Raw genomic sequence first — 16448 nt, 5'->3', positions numbered from 1 at the left:
ACCCTGGCTGCAGGCCTTTCTAGGCCTAGCTGCAATTCAGGCATGATGTCAGTCGAGTGGCCTGGGTCGGCCATGGGGCTATCCTAGAGGTGACAAGCTCTCAAGGGTGTATTTCAGCCGACTTGCTTTTTGAATTGCAGCCAGCCAGCCAGGTCAGTGGGCTCCTAGGTCTGATCTGGTGGAGTCTAGTGCTTGGGAGTATTTAATGACCATAACTAGACGGCAGTGGGGGGGGAGGGGTCCATTGAGAGGAGAGTTGAAGCAATAATGGAGAGAGCAAGAAAGAATGATTGGAATGCCAGGATCCAGAAAGAGCAGATGAAGGAAGAGAGCAAGATCTGATGCGCGTGGGAATATCTGAACGACGTGGGGACATGTGGGCGGTCCTCTCAAAGTGCTTCTGTTGCCCTCATCAGGTAGGAGATGGCCATCTGCCAAGGGGAACTCAGAGTTAGGGGGACTGGAACTTGGGCAAGTTGAAAAGATTCAAAAAAGTCTTTTAAGCCTCAGTTTTCTGGGGAAAATAATGATACCTACTTCAAATAGTTGTGAGGATTAACAGCAATAATGCATGTGTAGGATTAGCCTCTAGAGCCTCTAGATTAGCTTCTAATCTGGGTACAACAGTTATCGGGTTGGTCCTGTGGCCTAGTGGTAGAAGGAGCTGGATCCCACATTCAAATGTGGTTTGAATCTCAGCCCCAGCAACTACAGAAACACACCAGTCATGTGCTTGTGTACCCCAAAATTGCTATAGGATGGAGAAATGGAGGAGAAGGGATTGTGGTGTGACCACACCTCACTGGGGAGTGCTTTCTCCCTCTTCCCCTGTCTCTCTCTGGCCAGTACTTGTACCTCCCTGCAATTAAGACACACACACACACACAGACCAGCAGATGGCATCATGGTTATGTTGCTGGACTCCCATGTAGTTGACCATGGTTTGAGTCCTGGACACAGCAGTTTACAACTCAGACTGGGAGGGTATACATGCGTGCATCAAAATCCTGAGAAGAGAGTGAAAAAGAAGGGTCAGTGGTGTGGCCATCCCCCCTGGGAAGTGATTTCTCACTTTCTGTCTCTCTGTCAATGTCTCTGGTAAATCCACATGACCTATAGCAAAAAATCTCTAAAACACACACACACACACGCTTGGCGTTACTTGCTCCATGCGTCATCAGCTGCCAGCATGAGGGCACATGGGACCCGCCCTTTGACTGGCCTTTACATGTCTTGTCACTGTTGATGCCTCTCCTCATAGGCTGTTTGGTGTATAAAGCAAATTATAAACTGTACTTTGGGGGGTTGCACATGAATCCTCTTTCCTGTGTTCTTCCTCAGGTTTTGATGGGACAGTCCAGATCTATGATGTCACGTCTTGGGATGGGACAGGGAGCCAAGTAAAACCTCTCTTCACTCACAGAGGGCACATCTTCCTAGACGGAGACGGGATGGACACTCCCCCACTGATCACCACCCATACCTGGCACCCCTGCAAACCGAGGACTTTGTTGTCAGCAGCAAGTGATGCCTCTCTGCACGTGTGGGACTGGGTGGACATTCGTGCCTCCCCTTGACACTAAGAGGAGGAGCTGCTGTAGTAACAAGGGTACTGGTGTCACACTCAAGTGACCCCAGGGCCCTGTTACCAGCTGTGTGGTCTTGGGCATACCAGATGACTTTTCTTAGCCCCAGTGTCCTTATTTGTAAAGTGAGGATAGTAAGCACCTCACAGAGCTGCTGGGAAGGTTAGAAGTAAGGTATTAAGGGCCAGCCAGTGGTGCAGCAGTAACACAACACTGCAGTGCTGGACCCACGTGGGAGGGGCCTGGATTCGCATCCAAGGCCTCCCTTGTAAATACAATAAGACAATGAATAAAATTAAATAATAAATCATTCTTTAAAAAGAAAAAAAGAAAAGAATAGTTGGCAGGTGCTCAGTACAATGAATTACTTGGCAGTTACTGTTAGATCTGGGAGCCCTGTTTCCCCTAAGTATAAAATGGCAGTATTTCCTCCCTGTCTCCTTCACAGTATCATACTGATAATCAGAAGCGCTAATGAATGTGTTTTGTGAACTTTATACAGAAAAAAAAAATGTAAAAGGCCCAGAGACACTTTTTTAAAAAAAGAAAATAAACTCGTAACCCAGTAGCTATTAAGGAAGTAACAATGAAAAAAGATTATGCAGGCCATTGGTGGCCTGGTGGTTCATGTGGCTGGATCCCTTAGGCAAACTGTGGGTTGGAGTTCTTGACCAGGTGCCGTGAAACACATGCCAGGCCCGTGTTGATGTCTGCATGCCCAAGTTCCCAAGAGGAGAATGAGAGAGAAGGGACGTGGCCAAGCCCTGGGGCGTGCTTTCTCACTTTTCTTCTCCCTGTCTCTGCACACACCTTATAGTAAAACTTAGAAAAAAATAAAAAACGTTCACATGACTTAGCAGATCTATTACTGAGAAGCAGAATCACTAGGGGGAAATTTTTCTCTAACACAAAGGGATTCGGTACAAGGACTGAACCTCCCTTAGCTGTGGATTCTCTGGAAAGCAGTGACTTCACGGCCAAGGCTGGAACTTGAGGTCCACAGGGCAGGGCAGGTATCTGTGAAGGAAGAAGGTGGAAGAGTGGGGACATAAGGCCAAGCTGTCTGCAGGCTTGATGAAGCCGCATCCCTTCGCACAGACCTGAGCACGCGCAGCTAGGAGCGGGAGATGCAGGAGGGTCCAGGACGTGAATCCGCGCAGGCGCATAAGGCCCAGCTGTCTGCACGCTCAATGAAGCAGGCACGTCGAAGCACACCCATCACGTGTTGCTGAGCACATGCAGCGGGGAGCGGGAGACATAGGAGGGGCCAGGACGCGGATCCGCGCAGGCGCACAAGGCTCAGCTGGTTGCAGGCCTGATGGAGCAGCACGGTCATTGGAGCTGAGCAAGCAGCGAGGAGTGGGTGACGCAGAGGAAGGGGCGGAACGTGGAGCGGCGCAGGCGCACCGGGACCATGCGTGAGCTACGAATCCTGCCGCCAACTTTACGTCAGACCTCACTGGATAACCTCTCGTGCGTGGCTCACTCCACTTGGAAACATAGAGGGAAGTGGGCCTGGGGAATGTGGTTCCATCTACTCAAGCTGCCACTGTATAAGCCACCACGGGGTTTGGCCTGGAGCCCAAGAATTGGTATTTCTCATCAGTCCCTGGAGACTCTTGCTGCTGATGGAGGGCCACAGAGAACCACTGCCCGCCGTGCAAAGCCGGGTGGGACTCTCCTCTGCTGGAGCATCTTGAAAATCGTGTTGAGTCCGCATGGCTCCTGCCACCGTGTGCCAGACGTACTCCCAGTCTGTGGCAACCACAAATTCTCTCCTAGCCCTACATTTCCAGAAGCTTCTTTGAGAGTCTTCAGTCCATAAGAAAAAACAGCTGGTTCTGTCAGCAGTTCTAGAAAGATGCCCCAGAGGATCTCTAAAGAGACCAACAACTCTGGTTCAGAGTTGCTCCGTGAGCAAGGAGCAGCGCGTTAATGGGAAAACTTCAGAGCTGTTCTGGCCTCACAAACGAAGTAATTTAAGAGAGACTAAACAGCACTTTGAAGAGGATGACAGCAGAGGAAACAAGATTCAGCAAGCCGTAGAGAAGGTAAGCAAAATAATCCGATTTGGGCCAGCTCTCACACACATGTGTGCTCAGAGGATGTGTTCCCGAAGATGATGTACCAAGGTAAAGAAGGATGTTACCAGGCAGAGGGTATGTTAAGGCACGTCCCAGGAAATGAGGGATTATTCTAGAGGCCATGTCGCTCAAGGCTCAGGCTGAGCTACATGGAACCGCCTCCCACTCCCACAGTCCTCTAAGAGGGCAAATGAGTCAGCCCCAGCCGGCACAGGGAGGGGCATCTGACCCAGTGTCCCAGTCCGTTCACTAGGATGAGGGCTTAAGGGCCGGAGTCAGTGCAGAGGCTGGCTTTCCAGGAGCAGGAGCAAGGGTCTGTGGAAGGAGCCGGAAGGTGGAGACTGGAGTGCACGTGGAGAGGAAAGCCCACGCGAGAAGGAAACTGATGGTCTGAGGCAAACGGGCAGGGGGAGTGAGCAGGAAGGTAAATGAATGAAGGAAACATGAACAGACCCCACATCCACGGTGTCTGTGACTGGTTGTTATGAATGGGCCCAGTTTCTGAAGATGAAGGAGAGAAGCCTGGGCTCCCCACAGCTGTGAGAGAAGGGAGGGAGTGGTGCTGTAGGTTCTGATTTCTCTCATCTAGCATTTCCTGTGTTTCTCCGCGCCAAGCACCATGATGAATGCTAGGATACAAGATGCAGAGATGGATCCTGCGGGGCTTCACTAGAGGGGGTGTTAGTTGGGGATAGACTCGGAGACTGTATGTTCTGGGGGCACACGGGTCAGAGTCCATGTCTACTGAGTCAGAGACCAGCTATGAGCGGGAAAGGTGCTCTCTGAGTCTATGCTACCTTCAGGCCTGGGACAGGACGGGGGTGTTCCAGGCAGAGGGAGCAGCATATGAAAAGCCAGAAGTGGGAGGAGACAGCCTCATCTGGGGAGCAAAGGGAGTTGGAAATAGAACTGAGAAAACAGGCTTGTAGCCACCTGGCAATGCTCTGTGTGCTGTGCGAAGGAGTTGGGCCTGGAGTCCCTGAAGGATTTAAAAAGCGGCATGGATAGGGCGGCATGAATAAGTGAGGTGGTTATTACTGTTGTCAGAGGTGATGTGGGCCTCCACAAGGCAGGAAGAGCCAAGATGTGAGGTCATGTGTTCAGACCTAGGGAGTCTGTCTTTACGTGCTCATTTCCTATTGTGGATACCTTTGACAAGTGAAGTGTAACTCAACCAGTTAGTGAAGTGGTACCAGTGCTACCCTTACAAGTAGGCAGATTGGATGCCGGTAAACAAGCCAGATACAAAAGGACGGCTGTCATGTGATTCTGCTTATATCATGTACCTAAAGGACTCGAATTCATAGAAGGTAGAATGGTGGTTGCCAAGGGCTATGGGGAGGAGTGATGGGACATTATCGTTTAATAGAGACAGAGTTTTAGTCTGGAGTTAGTAGTGGTGATAGTTGTCCAACAATTGAATGTACTTAATACCACTGAATTGTACACTTACAAATGGTTAAAATGGGGCCAGACAGGGGTGTGGTGATTAAAGTGCCTGGATCCCACATGGCCAATGTGTGGTTCAAGTCCTGGGTGCAGTGGCTTGAGAAACATCAGGTATTGTGTGCCCCAAATCCCAAGAGGAGGAAGATGGTATAGAAGGGATTACAGTGTGATCATTTCCCATGGGGGAAGGGGGTGCTTTCCTTCTCTCCTTTCCCTCTGTCTCCAGTGACTGCACATGCTCTCTAGCAAATTAAAAAAATTTTCATTTAAATGGTTAAAATGGTAAATTTTATGTTAAGTATATTTGGTCACAGTTTTTAAAGAGCAGGTGCCAGAGCCCTGCATGTTAGAGGCCTCCTCCGATCCTCTCCCAGCTGATCCCTTCTTCACAGGACAGGGAGTCCTCTTGGCCACAGGGTGTGCCCGTACACTCTGACAGGTCTTCTTCCAGGTCATCTTCCAGGCATGCGAACTCAGAATGCCATGTTTGAATGTTCAGAGCCTGCTTCTAGGGCCTGCAACCTCTTTTCCAACTCTACCTCCCAAGGGCAGAGTGTGTGGTTAGTGTGTGCACTCTAAACCTGAAAGCTGGCCAAGGAGTGGCTCTGTGTGGGGAGCGTGGGCAGAACTTGGGGATGGATGGAATCCCCATACACGTACGTAGAGGGGCCCTATCAGGTAAGAACAGGAGTTGGGAAGGGAAACCCAGAGGACAGGCGACAGTCCCCACCACGCTGCCATATTCCATTATGGAACTCCAAAGAGTCTAAAAGTCTAAATTTAAAACCTGACCTTTGGGAGCCAGCAGTTGGCGTAATGGCTATGTCGCTGGACTCCCACGTAGTCGACCACGGTTCGTGTCCCGGACCCGGTGGCTTAAAACTCACGCCGGGTGCATGTGTGTGCGTGCCCAAGATCCCGAGAGGAGAATGGAGGAGAAGGGATTGCGGCGTGACCATCCCCCCTGGGGGGTGATTTCTCGCTTTCTGTCTCTATGTCTCTCTCTGTCTGTCTGGCGAGTGCACGCGCCCTACAGTGAAAATCTCTCAAAAAAAAAAAAAAAAAAACCTGACCTTTGGTCAGTGTGGTAGTTAAGGGGCTGGACTTCCACATGACCGACCACAGTTCGAGTCCCAAACCAGGCAGCTTGAAAATCATGTTGGGTGTGAGTGTGTATGGGCCCAAAGGATGGATCAGAAGGGATTATGATGTGGCCATTCCCCCAGGGGGGTGATTTTTCACTTTTTCTTTCTCTGTCTATGATAAGCACACCAGCCCCTTGACAAAAAAAAAAAAAAAAAAAAAAAAAAACCTTGGAGAGAAACTTGACATTCCCAGGCTGGTACTGTAACCTACTGGTTAAGGGAGCCAGATCCCACATGGTTGACCGTGGACTCAAATCTGAGCCGGGTAGTTTGAAAAACACACTGGGAATGCGGTCATGCGTGCCCCAAATCCAGCAGGGTGGAGAAATGAAGAGATTGCATCACAACCACGTCCCACTGGGGGCTCCTTTCTCCCTTTCTCTCGCTCTCTGGCAAGTAAGTGCACACACCCTTGCAAAATTTAAAAAGAGAAAGTGCCTCTATGTCACAGTCCTCCTGCCTCAGCCTCGTGAGTAGCTGGGACCACAGGCATAGGCCAACCCCCACGTCTGACTTTCTAGGGTGAGCTGGGAGTCAAACCCAGGCCTTTCATGCAGCCTCAGACTGCGGGGCAGCAGCATCTAGCGGGAAGAGGTGGGTGCTTCTCTAGCAAAAGAAAGTTTTCCTCACCTATTTGACTGCGAGTGCAGGAATGGGTGACTGGCATCAGGGAGCACTAGGCATGAGGGGTGATCTGGCTTAAATGGGAAAAAGTAACCCCAACCCCCCCTTTAACTGGGCCAGGGTCTTGAGTTGGAGGTAGCTGCTTCTCTCTGCTCTTTAGGAAACAAGGTAACTGGAATTAGCACAAGAAAGACAGTTCTCCTGTCTCTTTCTCTTTAATGGCAGGAATAGGGGCAGGTCTCTGAGGGCTTTGGGAATGGGGCGGGGGCAATTAAAATGAAAATAAGCAGCTCTGACCCTACCCTCTAAGTGGAGGTAGAAATGGAGGTAGCTGCTTTTCTGTTCCTCCTTAGGAAATAGGATAAACTGGAATTAGTATGAGATAGATAGTTTTTCCCAACTTAATTCTAAATAAATAAGTAAAAGTAACTAACATGTTATATTAATTTAAAAATTGTAAAATACTTAGGAAATACAATCTCCAGCTCAGGTTTCCATTACTTCACTAAGGGAGAAAATGTATGTGAAATAAAATTGTATGGATATCATATTTTAATCTTCTTATTCCATTCCAAAGAAGTGTGATGGCAAGTTTCTAAAAGGGAATCTGTTATTTCCAAAATCTCTTGATAATCACAGCTACCTCAGATATTGGTAGGATGAATTTCCACCTAAGGAAAGAATCACTTGTTGAGGGAACCAGCAGTTAGCGTAATGGCTATATCGCTGGACTCCCACATAGTCGACCACTGTTCGCGTCCTGGACCTTAAAACCCACACTGGGCGCATGTGCGCACGTGCCCAAGATCCCGAGAGGAGAATGGAGGAGAAGGGATTGCGGCGTGGCCATCCCCTCTGAGGGGTGATTTCTCACTTTCTGTTTCTCTCTCTCTGTCTGTCTGACGAGCGCACACGCCCTATAGGGAAAAACCTCTCAAAAAAAAAAAATCAATTGTTGAAAGAATGAAATGATTTAAAAACAGCCCATATCAGATTTATTTCCTGACCTTGCAAAACTTTTTTTTTTTTGCTATAGGGTGCATGTGCTTGATTGAGAAAAATAGGGTGCGGGGGTAGTGAGAAATCACCCCCACCCCCACAAGAAGTGGATTCCACACTGCAATCCTCTCCCCTCCAGTCTCTGGACTCTCTTGTAGTCGATCACGGTTCAAGTCCCAGACCTGGTGGCTTAAACTCACACTGGGCGCATGTGCATGCGTGCCCAAAATCCCTAGAGGAGAATGGAGGAGAAGGGATTGCCACGTGGCCAACCCCTCCTCCCACTGCCAGTGGTGATTTCTCACTTTCTGTCTCTCTGGTGAGCACACAGACCCATAGGAAAAATCTGTCTTAAAAAAAAACAAAAAATCACGACTGTGGCTGCATATCTAAGTCATATTCTCCAACAGTCCACCGGCTGGCGTTCTAATCTCACTGTCACTGTCTTAGCTCTTATATTTATCTCAGTTGGTGTAGAATCTGGGTATTTATGTTTTGGATCCCCTAAAATTCCAATAAAATGACTAAGCCTCACCAGAGAAGGAAGCTCATCTTATTTAAAAAAAAAAAAAAAAAAAATGGGGGGCGGGCAGGTGGTTAAGGCACTGGACTTCTACATTTCCAGTCTGGTTCAAATCTGGGACCAGGTGATTTGCTTTCTCATTTTCCCTTTTTCTGTTTCTGACTCTGATTAAATTAAAATAATAATAACAAATACAATTAAATAAGTCTTGAAAAAAAATCTATTAAAAAAATTAGGGGCAGGAGCAGGCAGGTGCTGTGATGGTTAGGAGTGCTGGACTCCCACATGGCCGACTGTGGTTTGAGTCCTGGATCCAGCAGCTTGCTTGCTCATCATCCCCCTCTCTCTTTCTGGTTAGATTAAAATGATAATAAATAAATTTTTTAAATTATTAAAAAAATTGGGAGCCAGCAGATGGCATGGTGGTTAAGGTGCTGGATCCCACCCACATAACCAGCTTTGCAGTCAAATCCTGGACCTGGCAGATTGAAAATCACACCAGGCACATGTGTGTGAGAATGGATTATGCCATGGCTATATCCCCCGAAGGGTTCATCTTTTACTTTCCCTGTCTCTCTCTCTGTCTCTCTCTAATGAATGCATGTGCCCTGTAACAAAACAAAACAAAAATGTCTTGGGCCAGCCAATGGTGAAGTGGTTAAGGCAGCTGAATCCCACATGGCCAACTGTACAGTTTGAGTCATGGACCCAGTGTCTTGAAAAACATGCTGGGTGCGTATGTGTGTGTGTGTGTGTCCAAATTTCCGAGAGGAGTATAAAGAAGAGATTGTGGGATGGCCATCCCCGTGGGAGTTGTTTTCTCATCCCCTTCCTACCTCCATATCTCTCCAGAGAGTGCATGCACCTCATAGCAAATTTTAAAAATGAGTATTTCTGTTTTTGAGAGAGATTTTTCTGCTATAGGACACATGTGCTCACCAGAGACACAGAGACAGAGAGACAGAAAACAAGAAGTAACCCCCCACCCGGAGGGGGGGGTTGGATAGCCATGCCACAATCCTTTCTCCTCCATTCTTCTCTCAGGATTTTGGGCATACATGCAAACACACCTGGCATGAGTTTTTTGGGGGGTTGTTTTTGTTTTTAAAGGTTTATTTTATTTTTAACAAATTATTGGGGCCGGCAGGTGGTGTGGTGGATAAGGGCACTGGACTCCCACATGGCCGACCACGGTTCGAGTCTTGGACCTGGTGGCTTGCTTTCTCACCACCCCCCCGTCTTTCTGGTCAAACTAAAACAAATAAATTAATTAAATGAATGCATAAATAAACTTAAATAATTCTTAAAAAAAACAAATTATTTACTTTTTAATTTTATTTATTCATTTATTTTAATTTGACCAGAGAGAGACACACAGAGAGAAAGAGGGAAAGTGATAAAGCAAGCAACCAGGTCCGGGACTTGAACTGTGGTTGGCCATGTGGGAATGTCCAGAGCCTTAACCACCATGCCACCTGCTGGCCCCAAGATTTGTTTATTTAATTTTATTTGTTATTATTATTTTTTCATTTGACCAGAGAGAGACAGACAGAAAGGGAAAGTGAGTGCACACGCCACCAGGCCTGAGACTCGAACCATGGTTGGCTATGTGGGAGTCTGGCGCCTGAACCACTATGCCACCTGCTGGCTTCTGGCATGAGTTTTAAGCCTCCAGGTCTGGGACTTGGATTGCAGTTGACTACATGGGAATCCAATGACATAACCATTACGCCATCTACTGGTCCCAATGTGTATTTCTTTCATTCATGATAGCGATTATGTACATGCTTACGTGTGCATGCACACGAGAGAGAGAAGCACAAGCAGCAGGGTCTGGTTATGCCATGGTCTCCTTCCCTCAGCCCTCTAGCTGTTCAGGGATGGAATTTCAGGGGAATAGGGCTAGGGACCCAAACCTGTGGTTGGCAAGTGGTGTCCAGCACTACAGCTCAATATAGGGAGCTCCTCTTTTTTTTTTTTTAAGAATATTTTATTTAACTTTATTTATTATTATTAGCATTGTTATTTTCCAGTTTGATCAGAGAGAGACAGAGAGAGAGAGGAAGTGAGAAAGCAAGTCACCAGGTCCGAGACTGACTTGAACCACGGTTGGCCATGTGGGAGTCCAGAGCCCTTAACCACCATGCCACTTGCCAGCCCCTAGGGAGCTCCTCTTAATCATGAGGAATTTATCCTGTCGATAACCAAATTTTGATTGTAGTTTTAATTAGGAGTTTTCTCACTATTTCTATTAACCTGGTTAAGTGATAGTTAATTGTAGTTAAAATTCAGATAGAAATTTAAGAGAAAAATCAGAAACACTAATAATTTGGTTAAATTTTTTTCCAAAGTAACTAAGTTTTAAGCTTAGGGGAATAGGCTTTCCTGGCTGTCACCTGCTGCTCTGTTTTTTTCCTAACTCCTGCGGTTTCTGCACTCAACAAAAAAAAAATCAGAGATGGTAAGTGCCTGGGTTCCTCTCCCAGCCCTGTGCAAGGCTGGTGTGCCCAGGTATTGAATTCCAGGCCTGACTTCTTTGTTGGAGAAATACTACCTTCTGCTCATTTCCCACCTGCATAGGAAGTTTTCCAAATCTTTGAAGCTTGGAGATCAACATTCCAAAGCACTTCACTTCCCTCCAGCCTTGACACTCCATCTGGCTTGGGAATTGGAAATCCTGCTCAGGGGAAGCAGGAAGGGAAGGGTTCTGTCATTTACTTTCTCTTCTATCTGGAGGTGGTAGGTGAAATGAGAATAGGAGCATCTCCCCACAAGGTCTGGTTTTCAGAAGAAATCATTTAGCTAAATGTCTTGGGAAAATTCACCCCTTTTACTCCTTTGTGGAGTACAGGACAATGTATACGTAACTTTTTTTTTTTTTTTTAATCTCACAAAATGCAACTGCTAGGACTTTTTTTAACACTGTTTTTTTATTTATTATTATCATTATTTTAAAATTTGACCAGAGAAACACACAGAGAAGAGAGAAGGAAAGTGAGAAAGCAAGCCACCAGGTCTGAGATTCAAAGCATAATTAACCATGTAGGAGTCCAGTGTCTTAACCACCATACCATCTGCTGGCCCCCATGTTTTAATGAGGATGGTTACTGAGTGCTAACAATGTGTCAGACTCCTAACAGTTACTGAGTGCTAACAATGTGTCAAACGGTCCAGTGAAGTAGGGACCATCATGATGTACATTTCACAGATGAGAAAAGGGAGGCTTAGGTGTTTAGCTGGCTAGAGCAAGAGCAGACAAGTGTTTAAGTAGCCGCTTGATGTAACCAATGTAGGCAGAGTTCACACTGATGGGGTCCCTTAGATGGAAACAACTGAAGCTTTAAGTAACTCCACGCTTTCTCTCTGTTCCTATGATGTTGTTACTAAAAGCAGCCAGGCAGACTCCTTTGCCACAGAACAGAGCACGACCCTCCCAAAGGTCTTTGTGAGTCCCTCCGGGCCTCCTGTCCAGTGGCTGATTGAGTCAGGCAATATTTATTTTTAAAGAAATACTTGGGAACCAGCAGTTAGCGTAATGGCTGTGTCGCTGGACTCCCACGTAGTCGACCGCGGTTTGCGTCCTGGACCCGGTGGCTTAAAACTCACGCCGGGCGCGTGTGCGTGCGTGCCCAAGATCCCGGGAGGAGAATGGAAGAGAAGGGATTGCGGCGTGACCATCCCCCCTGGGGGGTGATTTCTCGCTTTCTGTCTCTATGTCTCTCTCTGTCTGTCTGGCGAGCGCACGCGCCCTATAGCGAAAAAAAACTCAAAAAAAAAAAAAAAAGAAATACTTAACATTAATTTATTATTATTATTGTTAATAATAATAATTTGACCAAGAGAGAGAAAGGGGAAGTGAGAAAGCAAGCTATCAGGTCCAGGACATGAACCGCAGTCGGCCATATGGGAATCCAGTGCCTTAACCACCACGCCACCTGCTAGCCCTAAGTCAGGCAGTATTTGAGAACAGGAGGTAAACCGTGTTCCCCAAAGAATTTGCCAATTTCCCCCCTAATGAGGCCACTCTAGATACAGATTAGAGAGCAGTACCAGGACAGTCGTCCTGTTTCCTGATCCTGGGTCTTAATGCTTCCCAAGGGCCTCCTCTCCCCCACTGACTTGAGGTGCACTGGGGAGGAGGGATTACCATTGGGGTAACCCTCCAAGCCTATAGACCAAAATCCAGAGAGGAAGATGGAAGAGAAGGAATTGAAGTGTGGCCATCTCCCCTGGGGAGGGCTTCCTCACTTTTCTTCTCTCTCATTCTATCTGTCCCTGGCAAGCACATGCTTCCCACAGCAAACTGGAAAAAAAAATTCATCCTTAGTTATACTTGGCTGTGATATTGGATTTCTATATTGCTTTTCAAGCGGAACTGAAGGAAAGAATGGGTTTGAAATATTAAATCAAAAAAAGGGTCTGGAATAGAGAATACTTCAGAAAATTCACATCTAACTTGGATTCTAAAGAAAAAAAGGCATTCTTGGGCCCGCAGATGGCATAGAGGTTGTGTTGCTGGACTCCTACATGGCTGCCCATGGTTCGAGTCTTGGACCTGAAGGCTTGAAGCTCACACCAGACACATGTGCATGCATGCCCAAGCTCCCAGGAGACGAATGAAGGAGAAGAGATCACGACATGGCCTTCCCCCTTGCGGGTGATTTCTCCCTTTCTCACTGTCTCTGTCTTTCTCTAGCAAATGCATACTTCTTAAGGCAAAAAACAAAAAACCAAAACAAAACAAAAACAACAACAACAAAAAACTCTTAAAAATAAAAGAAAAGAAAAAAGGTATTTTACCTTCTGAGACCCCATTTGCAGAATTCTGCCAAGTTCCTTCTAGGTGGCTCTATACGGGTGCTGGTTGCCTCTGTGCCTGCCGGGAGACTTCACAGTCACATCACCAGCTCCTGAGGAAATAGAGCTCCTCTGCGGAAAACACACTGCTTTGGGACAAATGTGTCCATAAAGACTGAGTCAAGGGCAAATGATGAAACAGACTTAGAAAAAAGTAAAAGGGAGTTCTCAGGCCAGCAGGTGGGATGGTGGTTAAAGTACTGGATTCCACGTGACCAACTCCACAGTTTGAGTCCTGGGCTTGGTGGCTTGGAAAACTGGCCAAGTGCATGTGTGTCCATGCCCAAACTCCCAGGGAGGAGAGTGGGAGGAGACGGGATTGCAGCATGGCCAAATTCCCTCAGGGGTAATTTCTCACTTCTCTCTGTCTCTCTCTGGTGAACTCGTGCACCTTATGACAAAAGCCTTTAAAAAAAAAAAAGTGAGCTCTCTGTTCCCCTCCCCCTTTTTATTTCTTCCATGAGAAAGTGATAGTGAAAGAAAGAGCCAAGCACCCTCAACAGGGTCTTTTTTTTTTTTTTTTGACGGGTTTTCCGTATAAGGTGTCAGACAGACAGAGAGACAGAGAGACAGAAAGCGAGAAATCACTCCCCGGGGGGATGGCCATGCCACATTCCCTTCTCCGTTCTCTCAGGATCTTGGGCACGCACGCACATGCACCCGGCGTGAGTTTTAAGCCACCAGGTCCGGGACATGAACCGTGGTTGACTACGTGGGAGTCCAGCAACATAGCCATTACGCTAACTGCTGGTCCCCTCAACAGGGTCTTCACACTGTGATCCATCCCAGGCCAACTAGGACTACCAGCATGTATGTATGAGTGCACCCAGCATGCATAGGGAGTCCTTCAGATGTAAACCCTGATCTCAGGACACTTACTTGTTTTTGTTTGTTTGGTTTTTTTTTTTTAAGAGGTTTTCGCTATAGGGCGCGTGCACTCACCAGACAGACAGAGAGAGACATAAAGACAGAAAGCGAGAAATCACCCTCCAGGGGGGATGGTCACGCCGCAATCCCTTCTCCTCCATTCTCCTCTCGGGATCTTGGGCAAGCATGCGCACACGTCCGGGGTCCGGGACGCGAACCGCGGTCGCCTACGTGGGAATCCAGCGACATAGCCATTACGCTAACTGCTGGTTCCCTGTTTTTGTTTGTTTTTAAATACTTTCTTTAACTTTATTTATGTATGTATTTATTTTAATTTGACCAGAGAGGGACAGAGAGAGAAAGTGAGAAAGCAAGCCACCAGGTCCAGGACTCGAACCATAGTCAGCCATGTGGGAGTCCAGTGCCCTTAAACACCATGCCACCTGCTGGCCCCACTTACCTGCCTTAACGATACTACACTTTAGTGTACCCCTGCCTTTTCTCCCCATCCAAGCCTAAAGTTTGTTTCCATTTCATGACCTGCGGGACCAGGAATCACATGAGGAGAGGTGCCATAGGCTCCCCTAGTTGTTTTATAAAACATGACCTTGGAGGTGCCTGTTTAGGATCCCATGGCCTCATGTTCAGCCTTAGGTCACAGGTCACATCTTCCAAGTAGAAGAGGGCTGTGCCCTCCACCCCACTTTCTGCACTAAGAGAGCACCTCCAGCACCCTCCCTGGAAGAGCTCCGTTCTTCCTTCCCACACTGCTCCTGCTTACCACTGCTGTGGGAGGGCTGGAGATGCTCTTTGGGGCTGTAGTTGACGTGTAGTTTACTTGTGCCTCTTGTTCTGGCTGTGTGCTCTACACCATGACCTGGAACAGACACATGGATTCCATCTGTACTTGCTTCAGATGCATGTTTAGGAAACTCAGGACTGATCCTGGAGATTCCTTCTTCTCTGAGAGCACATCCTGTCCCTAAGCAAGGACAAAGTGGTCCAAAAGTGTGAGAACTAGAACTTAAACATTCCAAGACACAAAGAAGCAAGGAGAAAGCCAGTCGTACATAAATCCCTGCAGAAGAGTAGTGTATAGGTGTGTGGAAGGCCCCAGAGTGCTAAGGCCCAGATCCTAGGCCCACTGCAACCTGGGCACCAGGTTTCCTGGGGTTGCTCTTTTTTTTTGGAGAGGTTTTTGCTATAGGGCATGTGTGCTCACCAGAAAGACAGAGACAGAAAGTGAGAAATCACCCCCCAGGGGGATGGCCACACCGCAATCCCTTCTCCTCCATTCTCCTCTTGGGATCTTGGGCATGCACGCCCACACGCCTGGTGTGAGTTTAAGCCACTGGGTCTGGGACTCAAACCACGGTTGACTACATGGGAGTCCAGCAACATAGCCACTATGCCATCTGCCGGTCGCCTGGGGGTTCCTCTTAACTGCCGTGCCAACACCTGAGCAAAACACATAGGACCAACCAATAATAAAGCTATTTTAAAAAATTATTTTATTTATTTTTTATTATTTTTAATTTTTTGCTATAAAAGCATGTGTGCTCACCAGAGAGAAGGGGGTTGAGGGGAGTGAGAAAGCAAGCCACCAGGTCCAGGACTTAAACCATGATCAGTCATTTGGGAGTCCAGTGCCTTAACCACCATGCCACCTGTTGGCCCCTATTCAGCTATTTTAAATAGGCTTGATGTCAGTAAAAGTGAAGTCACTTGCTTCTGACTGACTGCTGCAGACTGAGAACCATTCTCTAAAAGGAGATCCCTGGCATGTGTGATACTCAAGCCTTTTTAAATAGTTCTCTTACTCAATGGCAGGGACCAGCACTCAGCAGCCAGTGCTGTTTCCTCTGAAGAGTCTGCCTGAACTTGGAAAGACAGCTGCAGCTTCCAAGGAATAAGCAAATTCCGGTTTTACACAAATAGCAAAGTACTGTGCGTCACTCACACTGCTGACAACCCAAGGTGGCTCTGTCTCTCACACTCCCCTATTTTAACTACTCAGAACTATGTCCTCATATCTCACCTGCAGCCCTGGTCTTCCAGGTTCTTTCTGCAAGTCTTCTACCAGGGCCACTGCTTCCTCTCCACTCTCAGGTTGCTGTTGTCTAACCCAGACCTGGATCTCCTGGGGAAGGACAGTCAGGAACTGTTCCAGGACTAGCAACTCCAGGATCTGCTCCTTCGTGCACTTCTCTGGTCTCAGCCACTGGTGACATAGCTTCCAGAGTTGAAGGAGGACCTCCCGGGGTCCTGATGCTTCTTCATAGTGGAAATGCTAAAAGCCCTGGCAGGAGATCTC

At 47.5% G+C, this 16448-nt stretch overlaps 1 protein-coding gene and 1 long non-coding RNA gene across 3 annotated transcripts in view; one reads left to right on the top strand and one right to left on the bottom strand.

The window, feature by feature from the left end:
• The window catches only part of WDR73 (WD repeat domain 73), a gene marked incomplete at its 5' end in the record, with an annotated part of 13646 nt that extends 11522 nt beyond the window's left edge, over positions 1 to 2124 (top strand). The window contains 1 exon segment of the mRNA XM_014589476.2: positions 1342 to 2124. Coding sequence (XP_014444962.1) covers positions 1342 to 1577 — 236 coding nt within the window.
• LOC106735336 (uncharacterized) overlaps positions 1 to 16442 on the bottom strand; it is a 23250-nt gene extending 6808 nt beyond the window's left edge. Inside the window, exons 1-3 of one of the 2 annotated variants that reach the window (XR_003550106.1) lie at positions 16173 to 16442; positions 14916 to 15011; positions 13195 to 13286 (exon numbers count right to left, since the gene is read on the bottom strand). This is a non-coding gene — a long non-coding RNA (uncharacterized LOC106735336). Of the gene's footprint in view, positions 1 to 13194; positions 13287 to 14915; positions 15012 to 16172 lie in introns of those variants that run through there. The other variant, XR_001370675.2, reaches the window with a different exon arrangement.
• Positions 16443 to 16448: the final 6 nt, after the last annotated feature.

Source organism: Tupaia chinensis, unplaced genomic scaffold (assembly GCF_000334495.1).
Source record: "Tupaia chinensis unplaced genomic scaffold, TupChi_1.0 Scaffold000359_1, whole genome shotgun sequence".
Taxonomy (NCBI): domain Eukaryota; kingdom Metazoa; phylum Chordata; class Mammalia; order Scandentia; family Tupaiidae; genus Tupaia; species Tupaia belangeri.
The sequence above is the reverse complement of the archived record's forward strand: the minus strand, read 5'-3'. Positions and strand labels throughout refer to the sequence as shown.